Source organism: Carassius carassius, chromosome 46, assembly GCF_963082965.1.
Source record: "Carassius carassius chromosome 46, fCarCar2.1, whole genome shotgun sequence".
In the NCBI taxonomy this organism is placed as follows: domain Eukaryota; kingdom Metazoa; phylum Chordata; class Actinopteri; order Cypriniformes; family Cyprinidae; genus Carassius; species Carassius carassius.
Window position 1 is genome coordinate 13,019,525 of NC_081800.1, and position 19,841 is coordinate 13,039,365.

Below are 19,841 nucleotides of genomic sequence, written 5' to 3' on the forward strand. Positions count from 1 at the left end.
AGGATAGAAGAACTACTGATCGAGAACATAAGGTAGATCAGTGGATAGAACCAAGCGGCAAACTCCCGCGTTCTCTCTTGAAGCCCATACGGAAGTGACTTAAACCCATAGGCCCCCATTTTAAAGAGAAGGGTCTGGCTGCAGACTTGCACTTGCACGCTCAGACTTGCATTCTCAGACACTTGTGCTTCCGCTAGCGACGTCACTTGCAGTCTTTATTTATTTATTTTTTGTTCTATTTATTGATAACTTTTTGTTTGAATCTTTAAACATTTTACAACGGTAGCCAGGTGGTGAAGACAAGAAAAAAGAAACTAAATTACAATGTCACTTGCAACCGCTACTTGCATTCTCAGACTTGCACTCATAGACAGTAAAAGAAATGGACACAGCGACCCCATTGGAACTCAATTGAGACAATCGAAGCCCATTTTTAGCGATTTTTAGCACTTCCGTTTCTGACGCGCAGACTCAAACTAAGCTTGATGACGTCAGCAACCTGTCTGACAGATGTAAATCTTCTAGTAGCTGTGCGTGCAAACTGCCATCATTAATCTTGCAGAGAAGGTGAGCTTGAGCGGGGAGTTCTTTGGTGTAAGTGAGCAGGAGTAAGTATTCTGAAATATTTTGTCCCATTGCTTTTATGGACTCTATATCTATGGGCTTCTCTCTTGACGTCTCCCCGATTGCCTGCAAGCTTCTCCTCCTGTCTGTACGGTAATTTCTCTACTGTGCGACAGGGAGTCGAGTGGTTATGACGCAACCTTAGCCTATTTTTACAAAAACTGTTTCTACGGGGCCATAATGTAACATAGAAGGTAATGGAGCCCTTTATACATTGTCGTGTATCTTTAGAAATAAATAATGGACAAATGGAGTCTTTAAACGCCTCAGATGTAAAGTTATTCGCTGTCAAAGTGACGCCAAAATGAATGGGAGTCAATGTGATGCTAACGCAAGTGAAGTTCTGCTACAAGATGGCGGCACTCGGCCGACTTCAACTTCCAGTCGACTTCCTTCCCGCCTGCTTGCACTCTCAGACACTTGTGCTTCCGCTAGCGACTTCACTTGCAGTCTTTATTTTTTTTATTTTGTTCTATTTATTTATAACTTTTTGTTTGAATCTCTCAACATTTTACAACAGTAGCCAGGTGGTGAAGACAAGAAAAAAGAAACTAAATTACAATGTCACTTGCAATCGCTACTTGCTCTCTCTGCTACCTGTAACGTCACTTGCAATCAACACAAATCGTGCATGTTGCCAAAGGATACAAGACGCTGTGGTGGTGGTTAAACGATTAAAACTAAATTAGCAGGCCTACTACTATACACAAAGTCTTTCAAATTCGATATATAGTTATTATTTAATGTACTACAAGGCAAGCAGATGGCTATGAACACTATGTGAATGCTTAATGTGGCCTAATAACAGACTAAGATGATAAAGACAATTCAGTAGGCCTAGCCTATATGTCTTGTTGTTGACTCAACGTATTTACAGACCAGCAAATATGAACGTGCATTATGAAATGCATTAAGTGATTTTAAAAGGATCAACTCCGTACAGGCAAGCAGACGAGAACAGAAGAACACAGTGCGTTAAATTGTACATTAAATGTTTTCCTCCTATAGAAAATCATTATATGGTAAATGGACTGCATTTATATAGCGCTTTCAACAGACCGCATGGCCATCCAAAGCGCTTTACAAGTTGCCTCACATTCACCCATTCACACACCGACTGCGGTGTCAGCCATTCAAGGCGCCATCCAGCTCGTCGGGAGCAGCTGGGGTTAGGTGTCTTGCTCAAGGACACCTTGACACTTGGTCAGGTGGATCCGGGGATTGAACCACCAACCTTCCAGTTTGTAGACAACCTACATGAACCACTGAGCCACTGCCGCCCCAATAATGTAGCTTAATGGACAAAGACATTGATATAAACGAGTTGTAGACAGTTTAATCTATATGGAAAATGCTTAACGCGAAACTTTGCGCGTTGTGTTTATTCACCACCACAGCTTCTTGTCTCCATTGGCAACAAGCACGATTTGTGTCGATTGCAAGTGTCGCAGGTAGCAGAGAGTGCAAGTAGCGATTGCAAGTGACATTGTAATTTAGTTTATTTTTTCTTGTCTTCGCAACCTGGCTACTGTTATGAAATGTTCAAACAAAAAGTAAAAAAAAATTCAATAAAATAAAAAGACTGCAAGTGATGTCACTAGCAGAAGGGCAAGTGTCTGAGAGTGCAAGTCTGAGAATGCAAGTCTGAGAGTGCAAGTGCAAGTCTGCAGCCAGACCCTCTTGATATTAAAACCTGATTAAAACGCCAAACTTAACAGCAGAAAAAAAACGTTTACTGCCTGGTTAAAATTTTTATTTTGGTCTATATAGCTAATTTTGCCCTTCATGACAACTATGAGGGGGGTGAATTTTTTTTTTTTTTTTTTTTATAACTCATCCCTTTAAATTATTAAAAAGCCTTAAAGTTCTGCATAATTAAAGGCACAGCCACTTGAGTAACAGGTGGATTGCTGCTACTGTCATCGTCTCAAGCTATGTGGTCGTGGTTTGAGCAACCAACTCCCGCCTTTTTGCCCATATTCGAAATTTCGAATATCCAGGATTTTATACAGTCTATGTAATAGAACACACTGGCTAGGCCTAATGATGATTATAATACCTACCTTGTACATTATAAATAATTATAATAATGTGTGAGTCTTTTATTTCTTACATCCTTATGACACCCAGCTATGGGGTTTTGTCTTCTGTTGTGGACACATTTTTAGTGAATTTCTCTGACACCCTAAATGTCACTGATTAAGTCTGGATGTCCTGTAAAGAGCACATTACCAAATGTTTGGAAGTTTCACCATGACAACTCCCTCTCCTTGGTCTTTAAAATGGCTGACATTAATTTAGTGTTGTGGCCTATGTTTAGAGAGTTGGACTTGTAACCTGAAGGTTGCGGGTTCGAGTCTCAGGCATAGACTGTAAAAAACATAGTACACAAAAGGTGTATTTAGCAGGAGCATTCAGGAAATTGAATGAATATAAGAAGAAAAAAACACTATATAGACTGATTTCTATTAAACAACTGTATTAACATTTTTCAGTCAAGAGTAGTAAGTGATTTTTCTCTGTGTTTTGTTGTTATTTTTATACCATCATTTACTCACTCAAAAGTTGCTGGCTTTGATACCTCTTTAGTGGTTAAACATAAAATATAATTCGTTTTGGGTAAATCTAACAGGTTATCTTTGGTCTGTATTCAATTTATCTATACAGGTCCTTCTCAAAAAATTAGCATATTGTGATAAAGTTCATTATCTTCCATAATGTAATGATAAAAATTTAACTTTCATATATTTTAGATTCATTGCACACCAACTGAAATATTTCAGGTCTTTTATTGTTTTAATACTGATGATTTTGGCATACAGCTCATGAAAACCCAAAATTCCTATCTCAAAAAATTAGCATATTTCATCCGACCAATAAAAGAAAAGTGTTTTTAATACAAAGAAAGTCAACCTTCAAATAATTATGTTCAGTTATGCACTCAATACTTGGTCGGGAATCCTTTTGCAGAAATGACTGCTTCAATGCGGCGTGGCATGGAGGCAATCCGCCTGTGGCACTGCTGAGGTGTTATGGAGGCCCAGGATGCTTCGATAGCGGCCTTAAGCTCATCCAGAGTGTTGGGTCTTGCGTATCTCAACTTTCTCTTCACAATATCCCACAGATTCTCTATGGGGTTCAGGTCAGGAATGTTGGCAGGCCAATTGAGCACAGTAATACCATGGTCAGTAAACCATTTTTGCCAGGTCGTTCTGAAAAACGAAATCTTCATCTCCATAAAGCTTTTCAGCAGATGGAAGCATGAAGTGCTCCAAAATCTCCTGATAACTAGCTGCATTGACCCTGCCCTTGATAAAACACAGTGGACCAACACCAGCAGCTGACATGGCACCCCAGACCATCACTGACTGTGGGTACTTGACACTGGACTTCAGGCATTTTGGCATTTCCTTCTCCCCAGTCTTCCTCCAGACTCTGGCACCTTGATTTCCGAATTACATGCAAAATTAGCTTTCATCCGAAAAAAGTACTTTGGACCACTGAGCAACAGTCCAGTGCTGCTTCTCTGTAGCCCATTTCCTGCACACGCCTGTGCACGGTGGCTCTGGATGTTTCTACTCCAGACTCAGTCCACTGCTTCCGCAGGTCCCCCAAAGTCTGGAATTGATCCTTCTCCACAATTTTCCTAAGGGTCCGGTAACCTCTTCTCGTTGTGCAGCGTTTTTTGCCACACTATTTCCCTCCCACAGACTTCCCACTGAGGTGCCTTGATACAGCACTCTGGGAACAGCCTATTCGTTCAGAAATGTCTTTCTGTGTCTTACCCTCTCGCTTGAGGGTGTCAATGATGGCCTTCTGGACAGCAGTCTTACCCATGATTGCGGTTTTGAGTAATGAACCAGGCTGGGAGTTTTTAAAAGCCTCAGGAATCTTTTGCAGGTGTTTAGAGTTAATTAGTTGATCCAGATGATTAGGTTAATAGCTCGTTTAGAGAACCTTTTCATGATATGCTAATTGTTTGAGATAGGAATTTTGGGTTTTCATGAGCTGTATGCCAAAATCATCAGTATTAAAACAATAAAAGACCTGAAATATTTCAGTTGGTGTGCAATGAATCTAAAATATATGAAAGTTTAATTTTTATCATTACATTATGGAAAATAATGAACTTTATCACAATATGCTAATTTTTTGAGAAGGACCTGTATGTTAAAATGAAAATAAAAAAGGCAAATTTATATATACGGCTGTATATATACACATATCCCTGAACTAAGTACATTTCTGCAGCTCATTTATTATGTTTAAATGAAAACGAAAAGGAGGTAGTGGTATTTGATATCCTATTTTGTTTTATTGTAAATATACAGAGAGGAAAATTCCTGTAGCCATGGTCAGCTGACTAAAGTTATCAAGTACGCTGCTGTTTGCAGAATTACTGGATTTGCGTCGTCGGGGACATCACACTCCCAAGTCGAATGCACAAAGTCCGCACTACAGGAGGATGCACATCCAAAATCAGCGTACTTTGTATTGAGAAATGCGTGCAGACCTACGTCACCAGTCTATTTGCCTAATCTTTTCGGTACTTTACACCGCGGTGGAAACACAAAAAGCAACAGGTCTGGGGGAAAAAAGTTCCTGGGAAAAAAAGTTCCTGGTACAAATGTTCCGGGTAATTTCGGTGGAAACGCAGCATATAATGACTGTCAGCAGCATGTTCAGTACTGTCCCTTTAAGAACTGCACACATCTGATATACAGCAAAAATCCTCTCTCAACTGTTTACTTTCATTTTAGACATAACCAACTGAGTCTATATGTAAAACTTGTGTTTTACAGTATTAGCTCAAAAGATTAGTTAGTCCAGTAATCAGGCGCTGTTTAACAGGCTTTTTAGTGTACGCGCTTTGGGTAGGGGCTCAGAGAAAGCGTACATCAGAACAGCGCATGAATGAAATGTTTAACTGGCAAAGCTTTAAAGCACATGCAAATAATGTACTTATATGATTGCGAATAAGTGCAGTGTCCAGTGAGAATAATGTTAACCCTACCGCTTGGTTAACACTGATGTTAATGTAGGCTGTCACGTTGTACGTTTACGAGGCGACAGAACTGTAGTCGATAGAATGTGCACTGTACTGTCGTGGCCAAAAGTTTTGAGAATTACATAAATATTAGTTTTCAAAAAGTTTGCTGCTAAACTGCTTTTAGATCTTTGTTTCAGTTGTTTCTGTGATGTACTGAAATATAATTACAAGCACTTCATACGTTTCAAAGGCTTTTATCGACAATTACATGACATTTATGCAAAGAGTCGGTATTTGCAGTGTTGGCCCTTCTTTTTCAGGACCTCTGCAATTCGACTGGGCATGCTCTCAATCAACTTCTGGGCCAAATCCTGACTGATAGCAACCCATTCTTTCATAATCACTTCTTGGAGTTTGTCAGAATTAGTGGGTTTTTGTTTGTCCACCCGCCTCTTGAGGATTGACCACAAGTTCTCAATGGGATTAAGATCTGGGGAGTTTCCAGGCCATGGACCCAAAATTTCAACATTCTGGTCCCCGAGCCACTTAGTTATCACTTTTGCCTTATGGCACAGTGCTCCATCGTGCTGGAAAATGCATTGTTCTTCACCAAACTGTTGTTGGATTGTTGGAAGAAGTTGCTATTGGAGGGTGTTTTGGTACCATTCTTTATTCATGGCTGTGTTTTTGGGCAGAATTGTGAGTGAACCCACTGAGCTTCTTTGCTGCCCTTCTTGACACCAGGCCATCTTCCAAAAGTCTTGGCCTCACTGTGCGTGCAGATGCGCTCACACCTGCCTGCTGCCATTCCTGAGCAAGCTCTGCACTGGTGGCACTCCGATCCCGCAGCTGAATCCTCTTTAGGAGACGATCCTGGCGCTTGCTGGACTTTCTTGGATGCCCTAAAGCCTTCTTTACAAGAATTTAACCTCTTTCCTTGAAGTTCTTGATGATCCTATAAATTGTTGATTAAGGTGCAATCTTAGTAGCCACAATATCCTTGCCTGTGAAGCCATTTTTATGCAACGCAATGATGGCTGCACACGTTTCTTTGCAGGTCACCATGGTTAACAATGGAAGAACAATGATTTCAAGCATCACCCTCCTTTTAACATGTCAAGTCTGCCATTCTAACCCAATCAGTCTGACATAATGATCTCCAGCCTTGTGCTCGTCAACATTCTCACCTGAGTTAACAAGACGATTACTGAAATGATCTCAGCAGGTCCTTTAATGACAGCAATGAAATGCAGTGGAAAGGTTTTTTTGGGATTAAGTTCATTTTCATGGCAAAGAAGGACTATGCAATTCATCTGATCACTCTTCATAACATTCTGGAGTTTATGCAAATTGCTATTATAAAAACTTAAGCAGCAACTTTTCCAATTTCCAATATTTATGTAATTCTCAAAACTTTTGGCCATGACTGTAGCACGATACAATGATATTACTTCAAAAGCAGATTGTGGAGAAATTTGTATCATCCACGATAATCATCATATCGCACACCCCTTGTTCACGGTGTGTGTGTGTTCACTACTGTGTGCACACTTGGATGTGTTAAATGCAGAGCACAAATTCCGAGTATGGGACACATACTTGGCCACACTTCAGTTCAGTTTAACACCCTTAGGGAAATATGATATTTTGTAATGGTCATAAATCTAACAAACTTTTGTTTTGTTTTGACTAATACAGTAGGCCTAATTGTTTGTCATAAATTATTACTCCCATTATTACACTTCTTTTTTCATTACATGTTGCCCCAAAAACACATTCATATGCAAATTAGATAGTGTACAGATACATTAATGGGAAAACCTGTTAATTTTACACACATACTGCATAAAGCAAAATTGTATATCAAATAATTCTGTTATATCTTTCATAACATAGTTGAGAATCAATAATAATAATAAATTGGTATAAAGAATAAAAAAAATAAAATTAAATAATAATAATAAAAAATATTTAAAAACAAAAACTGGAGAAAAAAAGAATCCCACATCTATTCATATCTTTTTATTTTTTCTGGTGTCCGCTATAGAGGACAAAGCATAACATGAATATAATTTTTCAAAAATGTTATTTTTCCTTTTTTTTTTCTTATGTTCTAAACAATGCAAAGACATGAAATGACAATGTAATGACTTTTCTTTCTGGTGGTCAGGACAGAGGAAACAAATCAAATGTCAAATCTAGTGCATGAAACAGCTTGATTAAATGATTCAAAATATTCCTGGACAAAAATAAGTTTTATTTCAGTGAGGAGGTTTTCAGTAGTATTGCTTTAAAGATGCAATGTCAGAAGAAGAAAAAATCACAAACATAAACATACTATAATCTCCATTGAGTTCCTCAAATAAAAAGTTGTCCTTAATGCCTGCTGTCTTTCAAATAAACTGAGAAAATCTGCCCAGAAATTGCATGTAAAATAAAGAGTAAAGAGTTATTAAATTGAGTAATGGAGCCCTCAATCAGAAGATGAAGATAAAATATTTTTGTTATGATTGTGCTCAAACATTTATCTGCAAATCAAGCTGAACATCAAAATGGTCATAAGTCTCCTGTCCTTGTTGAGTGTTGTCACCTGTGCAATAGATGTTTATTACAATATTTTGTAAAACTGACACACTAGGCTGGCAAATCAATAAACCTGTAAATAAAACAGACATTATCAACAGAATATAAAACATTGTTATCATTTTAGGATACGAAACACAATGTCTCTTTTCTTTATTCTTCTAGCCTTAAAATAGTAACATAGTCCATCATAGTCCAGTAACATAGTTCAGCAAGCAAAAAATAAAAAAATAAAAAGAAGAGGAAAAGTGTCTTCTTACTTGACAATTTACATTTACATAATATATATATATAATTAAGATAAGAAGATTAAGTATAGTTTGTTTTTCTGTAAATGCATTTTTTTTTACATTTTTTTTTTACCAATTAACAAATCCTAATAAAACTTTTTCCCCAAATCAGTGTTCTCATTAAAAAATACAGAAAAGTCTTTCCACAACAATTTAGAGTAACGGCAGTGCCAGCATATACTGTATATGCATTATAGTTTCTGGGTGCTGTCAAAAATAACAGTTTGCATCCATATCTTTTTTGTATTTTTTGTATTTCTTTAAGAATATTAACAGGATAGTTTAAGTATTAACAGGATATATACATGGATAAATCGAAAGGAAATGTGTTTTATCTTATTAATAATTAAGTATCTATTCAGAATCATCGAAACTTTCCTCCAGGTAATATCAGAAACAAAAACATTCAAATAAACAATAACATTTGGAACTGACACAAATTCATTAACAAATAACAAACATATTGATTTGTTAGAAGAAGTGACTAAAAAGCAATGTTTCCCCTGAAACGATGTAAGAAGGTAAGGCAGAATGATAGAGGATATTTTGAAACAGTCTAATAACTCCAGATGTTATGGCATCAAAAACAATAGCAAATACTATATGGGTCATGGGAATTTTTAAATATTTGTTATTAAACAATTTATTTACAAGTAAAATATTTGCTCAAACCAGCATTGAAAGAAAAGAGATTGGATTTTATACAGAATATCTTGATTATTATAAAATATGTATGAGGAAAAAAGTTGTGCTTGTATAACAGAACCCAAGTGGGAAGGACCTGGAAGAGAAATTACATAATTTAGCTGGTAATTATTCAACATTATAATTACAAAAAAAAATATTTTCAAATATGGAGAAAATGTATTGTATGTATTGTGTACAGTTTCCAGACGTTGGGTGAGATCATAGGTATTTAAAACCACATATTTCTTTATATAATGTATGCCATTTTTCCATATGAAGTTAAGTAACATTTTGTCAGTATTTTTGAGTGTTCTTATCAAGTCGCTATAATTTGTTCAGGGACTGCGTTATGTCATAAGATTTCGACAAGTCACGTTCCTCATTTAATTACAGGTTTTTACTTCACTGTTGTTAAATTTCAGTTTTGTTAACTCAGTGATTACTTGCCTTACATTTTTTTTGTCACACAATTACATTTAGTTATTATGAAATGCTTCTCCCATAAAGCCATGTCCAAATAACAAAACCGATAAGCATTATAACAGAAAACTATTTTGTTTTATCTTTTGTAATGATCTTATTATTGTCATTTTAAATGTGTTTATTGGCATTTTCACTTGAACCAAACTTTGTAATTAAATTGTGTACCTCCAGGATATTCTGCTCCAGCCATCACAATCTTCTTGATTACCTCACTCCATGACAATTCATCCATCCTGCACCATCCTGACTCTGCCTCTATTTCTATGGCATTAAATAGTAAATATTGTAAATTCTTACTAAGTAGATCTACATAAAGGGCAGCAAGATGTTAACCTTTGTCTCCCATTGGTGTCATTTATTTCAGATGACCCTGACTGTAAATGGGCAGTTCCTGGCCAGAATATCCTGCAATGAGGACACAAATGAAACTAAACACAACAGCAGTTCTTCTTCAAAATCAGGGCTGTGTTTGCTCTTTGTCAACAATAGGAGACTGGAACTGGAACAGTGCTCAGAATATAAAGTTTGATCTAGTTATCTAATGCAAGTGTTGGTCACCTTGTCGCTCAAATGATAACCAGAATTTCTTAATCTTTCCAGTAAAGGGAAGATGTGTTTTGGCAGTTTGTAAAGCAATGTCACCAGGCTAAAGAAATAATCACAGGCACACAATGAAACACAACCACAGACACTGGCCAAAGTTATTATTGTAGAATACTTTGATTAGATTTTTTTATACAGACAAAAAGTGTTGACTTATTTTCCCATTAAATTCTTAGATTTCCATACAGTTTAGTCTACAGTATACAGCTGTGTTCTTTCATCATATATAGATTTTTCTCTTAAGTAACAGGCAGGTAATAATTAATATATTTAATAGTTCCATTTTTTCTCTTTTTTTTTTATTCCATTGTAGAGCAGAGCAGTAAGTGTATGTCCAGGAGAATGTGCAACTGTTTTTTCCATCAGTTAAAAGTGCACTGATGGAAAAAGACAATAATAATAATAGTAATAATAATAATCATCATCATAATAATGTACAAGCTGTTCAATTTGAATTCTTTACAAAACAGCAAAAGGAGGGAGAAAGAGGAAGAGACAATCGAGTAAAACAAAAAAAGGTGCTTAAATCGTAAACAAAAGATGCACATGTGCACATTTTGGCAAAATGTACAGTTGTGGTGCAGTTGTACAATAATTTATAACTTTTATATTAAATATAGTATATTATTTACTCTTTTTCACATTACATTTTTATTTTCACCTTACCTTGTATGATTTTCCTACAACAGAATGGAACAAAATGAAGGCAGACGATGAAGTTTTGGATTATCTGTTTTCTTTTTTAATATATATATATATATGTATGTGTGTGTATATATATTTGTCACTCTATCAGGAGTCTTGATAAAGTGGATGTCTGTTGAGGTGGAGAGGAGGGATACCATACATATACCATTGTTATATACAGTATATATCATAACTGTCCGGAGAGTTCAATGATTGGGGTATACGTCTTAGATATTCTGTTGTTAGATTTAAAAATTATTCAGAGACGAGCATAGCTTGAGGCCTATTTCGGTAGTTAAGTTTTGCTGAGGATAAGATAAGGTTAGGAAATGTTTCTTTATTATGGTAAAGCAGGTTCACTGACTGATCCTCTCTGACCACCACTGACCTGCTGATTGTGTCTGGACCTTTAAATGGGTTCAGCCCGTGAGACCTGCCAGCGCTCTCGACACTAGAGACTCCACTGGAACTGTCTGAGCCTGATCCAACCCAGCCAAATGTCAGACAAACTCATGCAGATAGAACACGGTTTCGCTTGAAGGAATATTCTGGGTTCAATACAAGACCACAAAAATTACTTTTAAGTAGTTTTTAAAAGAAAATGAGAGACAATTATAGATAATATTATTGATAAATTATATAAGAAGCAAAAATCGAGGTTGCGAAGAGGCACTTTCAATGAAGTGGAATGGTTTTTGAAGCAGAAATGTGACAGTTATAATCATAAAAATGGTACTAACATAAATCTTCTGTATTATTTGAGCTGTTTAAACTACATTTTTACAATCACTTTATGGTCTATGTTGTTGCATCATCATGGCAAAAGTTGTACATTTTGGATTTAACTTTACACAGAAAAGAAGTTTTTTCTTCCCACACTAAATTCTTGTTGAAATTCATACTGTTTACATCTTGTGGCTACACTATTAGAACAATTAGTATTTAAATGTTTATGGATTGCCCCATTCACTTCCATTGTAAGCCTTGCTGTATCCCCCAGGGTTTTGCTTTATTTTTATAAAGAAAAACAGGGTCTAAACCCAGAATATTCCTATAAAAAATGGGTTTCCATTTAAAGATCCAACAACAAATGTCCTGCTAGTTGTAGAATGAGTCAACCCATTTTAAGCAACTTGTCAAATTGACAGTGTAACACTGCTACACCTCTAGGCTCTACGCCACAGACAGGGCAGAGTATCAAGAGGAGAACATCAGACTATAGCACATTAATGACAGCACAGATGCGCTGGGAGGAGAAATGTGTGTCCACCAACCGCTTAAGAGCCACAGTGAAGCATCGACAGATGAAAGTGAAGTCAAACAATGACAGTGTAAAGCGAACGATATGATATCAACATGCTCCGCAAAGAAACGACCGACCAATGCAATGACATGATCTAGTGAAGCTCATGCTTGCATTGTCTGCTTTCGATATTCACCAGTTTCTTTAAACTGGACAATCTAGAAAAGTGTTCTATACAGATAAAGGTTGTTGTTGTTTTTTTAGATCCATATGTACATGTTGTGAAGCGTATTTCACAGAGCTGTGGGCAGGGCAGTCTGTTGCATAAGTGCCAGTCTCTTTCCCCAAAATGATTGTATTAGGTTGCAATGCATCAACTGTAGCAGTATGATCACAACAGTACCATTCCAGATGATTATGGGGTGTAAAAGGAGGTAACCCCAGATGGTACAATTGATCAGTGGAATGTCAATGAAATGATCTGACATGGAGAATCATGCATGTCTTTACATATATAATAGGGAATACTGTTCTGTGCAAACATGTTGTTCTGAAATGCTAAAGTATATGGAAAGTCCACAGTGAACGTTTGCTCAGTGAACCTTGATATTGTGCAAAAGTAATGACAACCTCACAGATAGTCCATCTTTAGTTTCTTTGATATTTTTTAAATATAGTATGGCAGTATAAGATGGATTCCCTACCCTGGTGACCACAGTCTGCAGATATTCACAATATGAGAAATATTCCACACACATGTGGAAAGCAAGTGTGAGTATGAATGTATTTAAAGGGCCAGCAGATATGCATCGACTGAGCGAATATAATTATTTGAACATGTTTAAAGGGTTGATGCATTTGTTGGTGTCATCTGCACAATATGAGTTTTAATGGCTTTTATGTCAAAGAAATATAAGACACCATTAAATGTTGAGTCTGGGCAAACCCACTGAAATCCTTAAATGCAATTTCAGCTACTTTAAACAAGGTAAGACATACTAACAAGGCCATTTTGTAGTAAAGCCGATTGCCATTGCTGAGATGGAAAACCGAAATCCCACCCACGACCACTGAATCTCTGTGATGGGATTTCCCAAATCCTCTACCCTGTGGCATATTTTAAACATGAACATGATTTTTGTGTTTAAAAAAATGCTTACTCTCACTTAGAGTGAAGCTACAAATTGCCTTCAAATAAGAGAATACTTTTTCTTTTACCCAAAATGCTGTTAAACAATGATCATTAAAATGGTGCGGCAATGTTTTTGTCTTTTTGTTATCAGCAGACGCATTATAATTGAATTAGTCAAAGCTTCAAATTAATATTATATTTGCTTTGTTAGTACTTCTTTTTTCTAGATTTTTTATGCTTTCAGGACAGACACGACACACACATAGACACACAGAGAGAGAGAGAGATAGACAAAGTGAAAATGAAAAAAAACATGGTGATCACAATGAATAAATAGATACATAATGTATATATATATATATTTAAAGCTAATCCATAAAGCATTGCTCAGAGTAATAAAAGTCATTTTCTGTGATATCTCAATGATAATCCGAGCACTCGGGAGGACGGTGGCGATAGTAAGTCAAATATGATAATAATGATACTGAGTTTAGTAACACCGATAAAAAGTAAAGTGAATGGACCCCTACTCCACCTGTAGGGAACATATTCCTTTGCATTCTGAGAAGTCAATAGTCGCCAGCACTAAAGAGCCGCTAAAATCCATTGGGTCTGGATTCCTCACCTTCTCAGGTCCATCCAAAGGAACCACAGACATGCAACAGACTGGCCTCCTCTCCACACGGTGAGAGGAGAGGTGTCTGTGGGGCTGTTGTTGAGACATGAGGAGTGATAGTGTTTTCGTGGATGGTGGTAGTGGGGGAATGATTGTAATGGGTTGACCCTGTCATAGTATTGGGTGTCGACCATCTACCACATGTCTGTAGAAGCCTCCCCCACCAGCCTGACCTGCACAGGTCCACATCCTCAAAGTTTTTAAGGTCTTATCCTCTGGAGCCCAGTTAGTCATAGAGAGGTCTCCAGGGCGAGGAGGGGGTACATCTGCTGAGAGGGGGTTGTCCAATGGCCGTCTAGGCCTGTGGGGAGGTTCAGCTGGTAGACGCTGCTCTCAATGGCATTGTTGTTGTGGTTAGGTGTGTCAGGGAGGCTGTACTGGCGGTAGGGACGGGGCGGTGGGCGGCTTCGCTGCGGCTGCTGGACCGGAGGAGGAGGGGGCTTTTGGAAGGCCGGATGCAAGTGCTGGTTGTTCCTCGACCACTCCGATTCATCGTCAATGTCAGTGTCATCAATCAGTGGGATGTTGTGGATGAAGTCGTTGATGAGAAACTCGGGGTGTGCCATGAAGTTGTGGATGGAATTCCTGGACGCGGGTTTCTCGATTCCATTGTAAAGGGAGCTACGGAACGCTTTCACCACCCGCATCTATACGGGAAGAGAGGGGACGAGGCACAGAGGAGGAAGAGAGAAAACAGAGAGGGAGAAGTGAGGACAGGGAGAGAGTTGAGACAGAAGAGGGTGGAAAGCAAAGAAATCTCTCAGTACATGTGTGATAGAAAAGACCTGAAACATCATAGAACCTGTTCTGAACATGCCTTACAATGCACAGACAGCTCAAGATCAGGTTGCTGCAAAATTGTGCACTAACTGAATTTGTCTTTTTTTTTTAAATATATATTAGGGTAGGCACAGTAATACCTAAAGGTGCAATGTGTAATTTATAGTCACACACATACACATAAATAAAATGTAATTGCAAGAAATGTTTTTTATTTTTAATTTTTTTTTTAATGCAAATGCTTCCATTTTAATGTAAACACAACTCAAAGTATACTTCAGTTGTAATGTGAATGCTTAAAACCAAAGTATGCTTCAGTTTTAATGTGAACTCTTAAACCTAATATATACTTTAGTTTTGGCGCAAACACTAAATCCATTTAGTTTTATAGCAAATGCTTAAACCCAAAGTATGCTTCAGTTTAAATGTGAACATTTAAACCCAATGTTTATGTTAGTTTTGGCGCAAACACTAAATCCCAAAGTATACTCCAGTTTTATTGTGAACACTTAAACCAATGTTTACTTTAGTTTTGGTGGATTTATTTGGAACTATTGGTGGAGCAAAAATCTGTAAAATATCTGATAATATAATTTTTAAAATGTAACCCTTAATTTTTAATTGTATTTATTTAACAGTCAAATAAAAACAATGGCATACTTGCAATCGTGTTGTTCTTTACCAGTCTAAATATCGGCATTCTTGCTTATAAGATATTGCTTAATAGGTTGGGATTTGTAACAAAAACTTCACCACTAGAAAAACACTACACATTTTTACTAGTTTAATACTAAACATTTTCTTTCCTTTGGTCATCCACCAGTGCACGGTGTATATAGGTGTAAATAGATGAATAGAAGCACAAAGTACCAAACAAAAAGCCAATACAAAACATATGCCATGTCTGTATATTGATTTAAAAACTGAAGTAGTGACACAGAGAGAAAGAAAAACATAAAGGAGGATATCTTGATGTACACATAGACACACAGCCAATGGACGAAACAGTTGGTAAGAATCTGCAACACAGTGCTAAGCAAAGGGGATGTTATGAATAGTCAGAAGCATGACTGGGGGTCCGGCTGGTGGGATGGAGGGAGGATGCACCCACAGTGATGCACTATGCTGTTTTCAGAGGAGTTATGACATACTCCTCAATTGTACCAGCAGCATTCAGGAGTGGAGTAACAACGAAGCAATGGCACTCCTGTAATGTGATTGTGATGTCATAGTTATATAAAACATATGGGTGTTTCTTAAATTATGGGCACTTCCAGAAAAATAAGACTTTTTTCATAAATAAATTTGGTCAAAAAAATGACATTGTATAAAATTATCTCCCTATTTTAATTTCAATATGTAGTTTCAAAGCTAGTGTTCTATGTATCCTAAAACTAAATAATGATTGTAAATATTTTAGGATAAGTAAAAAACAATGTACGATAAAAACATTCTGCTCACAGGCAATATTTTCCTTTTGAGCAGTTAATTATGGCAGAAACGTATAATCGCCAATTAACTTTCACAATAAAAATGTATTTTGATAAGTTAAAAATATATATATTTTAGGATGGAATCATAGTTTGAGAGTTTTTTTTTCCAGTTTTAATATGACCTACATTTAAAAAAGTGTTTTTTAAATGGAAAGTCTGCTCTGGTAGGCCTATATGATAAATTACTGTATAGGCTCAGATCACATTGACTGCCATAGGATGAGTTATAAAATTTCCAGAGACGTCATCTAGATGGATGATGATGACTTTTCTGGGACTAGTCACTTCCTGGCACTGAGCCATTGATTACATGACACCAACCGCTGTGACAGAAGACCTTAACAAGCACCATCACACTAACAAGAACAGAGCAGGCACAATAAACAAAGTCACAGCATCTCTGGTTTCTACAAAAGTCATCTTATCAGCACAAATGGATCACACCTTTGTACAGTTTCATAGGCCTGGAATTGAATTTTGTTTTTATCTTGGTAAGGGATACTATTCTTGATTACTGTTGGGATGACATATTCATATCTTGGATGTTTAGAGAGGTGGGGAAAAGCACATTAAGTGAGAGAGATAGAGAGAGTGTGAGCATCTTTTGGCATGCAGCAGAGCGGTCGAGTGCAGATGAGACACAGAGAAGAAGAGCTGAAGGGTGTTGATGAGATCTGCCTCAGGCTATATGCAGAGAAAAGAAGAAGGAGCACGGGAACCGATCAGAAAGCAAAATGCTCATTCCAGGTCAGCTGTCTCATTGTCATGTTACAGGAACAGAAACAATGAAAGTCGTAGTCAAACTCAAAAACTTGAATGCATGATGGTAAGCAGTCAGACTCATGCTGTAAGAGCACATATACACACGCGTCTCTCGTGTGTATATATTTAGAAGGAAGGAGATTTGAGAGTGCGATCCTTTGCTGTGGCCACGGGCCGGTGCCGCCCACCCAAACCCTCTTTTCAACACTCACCCAGCAAAGGAAAAGAAGCTAAAATGACCAAGAAAGAATTTACAAGAGACAAAACGAACAAACAGGAAGGGACGGTCAAGCATTTGGCCAATTTCTTATCTGTTTTTCCAAAGAGCCTGTTTGTTGAGAAAAAGTCATGCAAATCTGAATTGAGAGACTGTTTGTTTTCATTTTTGTTCTTTGAGTTTCTGTCTTTCTGGAGGTTTTTTTTTGTGTTTTTGCATGGATACAGGTAAACGTTCGAGTATATCGCCCACTTTTGGGAAATGTGTGTTTGTTTAAAACTGATTGAGTTTTTTTTTTTGCTCTGGATGTTTGCATGCCAGATTACTATCCACTTTCTTTCAAAGAAAAAAAAGCTTGATGGAAAAACTTTATCATTAAAACCAAAAAAGACTTCTTCACTCAACAAATATTTCCCAAAGACGTCTGAAATGAAAATAGATCTACACAGAAAGACTAAGTGATAAGATGCAGGACAGAAGATGAAGTATTTAACAAAGCAGTGATGAAATAATGACTTCATGTTGAATTTTTAAAAATGCATTCAGAAATGTTTATGCATAACGACTGTTAAAGAGTAATCGCTGGACCTATTTTCACACTTTTTAATGAGTACGTAATAAAGCGATCAAAAATGAGTGAATTATCAATATCTAACTGCTGACTTTAATTTGACATATTCTATATTTAGAAGTGACTGTAAATGCTCTAAATCATACAGTGCAATTCTCTCCATTTAAAGAATTTCACATTTTGTACTATTAATTTAATTAAAAGTCACAATTTAAATTGAAACTATCTACATTTTCTCTCTTTTTTATTGCAAAACGTCAAACAAGGTTTATAAGGAGTTAATTTTAATTACAGCAATAGGTGTCTTCTTGATTGATTTAACTATGGAGAACTTTATGAAATTATACAATATTATACATTTAGCAATGCACTTTATAAAATGCACTGTATAATCTGATGGCAGAATTCACAAAGTCTATGAATATGATTAATTTTTTTATCAGATGGTAGTAATCAAAGCTAGGAAAACTTTAATAAATTAGCATCGCTTGGACATTTCCTCTTATATTCCAAAACATATTCCACTGGCTGATAGTGAGCATCTGTGTTTAACAGTGAACCATTACCATACAATGCAAAAGTTTGAGCAAATGAGTGAGATAAACATGAATCTATCAGACAGTACTCTTCTCAACATCTGGGTCACATCTTACAAAACCTAAAATGAAAACAAACTTGATCCATAGATCTGTCAAATAGTTTTAAACAAACATTTGTATGTGAGACAGCTGTGAGGAAAAAAAAAACATGTTTTGGTGTACTTGTGATTAATGATTGATCTAAATATAGTGTTTTCTTCTCTGAAGATGCTATGCTAGTAAAAAATTATTTTCAAAGATATGTATATAATATATACATCATAAATGATTAAAAATAGTTCATTTAGGCAAAGATATCAACACACTAACATCTACTAAATCTTTCTGTAGTATGGTTTCTAACATGAGGTTGACAGAATGATGGTTAAACTAGTTCATGTTTGCAAATCTCAGTCAAAGTCAAAAAAAAATTTGTGTGAGAAAAACAACAAAATGATATTTATAGGGCTGAAAAAGAAGACTGGAGTGCATTGGCACATTTCACTCACATGAGCTCAGTACGAAATGTACAGATACATATGAAGCACATCACAGAGAGGTCAGACGCAATGATATGGTAGTTGTAATTAACTTTCCTGCCTAAAATAAATGTTGAAATGTTATATATATATATATATATATATATATATATATATATATATATATATATATATATATATATATATATATATATATATATATATATATATATATAAGATGGAGAAATAGCTGGGAAAAAAATCTAAAAGCACTGATACAAATATAGTTAGTCCACTATTCCCAGCAAGAAAACATATAATTCACATTCTTAAAATCTCTGTTAAAACAATCTTATTGCATGTTTCACATATGAATGAAAGCCATTCAGGTGTGTAATGGCATTAGTTAATAAAGTATTTTTAGGACAGAATTTTAACTTTTGACTCTATTTACAGCATACAGTATGTAATCTTGGGATTGTTTTTGTAAACTGACAAGCTGATAATATTTTCAACAGAATTACACAGATGCTAGAGCTGAACTTGTTTTGAACCTTTGTTTTGATTCCTTTAAAGAATGATATCTCGACATATGCTAATGTACTATGTTTGATAGAAAAATGAAAGAATGTTTGTGAGTTTAGAAGAGTTTAGAAGACACATACAGAGAAGAGAACAGGAGACAGGTAAAAATAGATTTAAGCCATGAAAAATGTCAACCATGGGACAGAGAAAAAGACTGTGAGGACAGTAGAGGATGCTTTCACACAGTCTTATGATGAGAGTTACAAGATGAATTATCTGGAAAAAAAAAGTAAGAGAGGGAAAGAAAATGACCGAGAGCGAGAGAGAGAGAAAGAGAGAGAGAGAGATCAGAGGGAGAAGAACCTTATAGGGCTTATACTCAAAGGTTTACCCCTTTGTAGGCTCAAAAGCCATAGCAGTGCAGCACATTGAGCACCT

The 19,841-nt window shown here is 36.4% G+C and overlaps 1 protein-coding gene across 5 annotated transcripts in view; it reads right to left on the reverse strand.

The window, feature by feature from the left end:
- Positions 1-10,344: 10,344 nt before the first annotated feature.
- Positions 10,345-19,841, reverse strand: part of LOC132128858 (plasma membrane calcium-transporting ATPase 3) — a 64,090-nt gene continuing 54,593 nt past the window's right edge. For 3 of the 5 annotated variants that reach the window (XM_059540234.1, XM_059540233.1, XM_059540237.1), the window contains one exon: positions 10,345-14,645. In XM_059540234.1, coding sequence (XP_059396217.1) covers positions 14,229-14,645 — 417 coding nt within the window. In that variant the 3' untranslated portion in view covers positions 10,345-14,228. The remainder of the gene's footprint in view (positions 14,646-19,841) is intronic. The other 2 variants (XM_059540236.1, XM_059540235.1) reach the window with 1 other exon arrangement.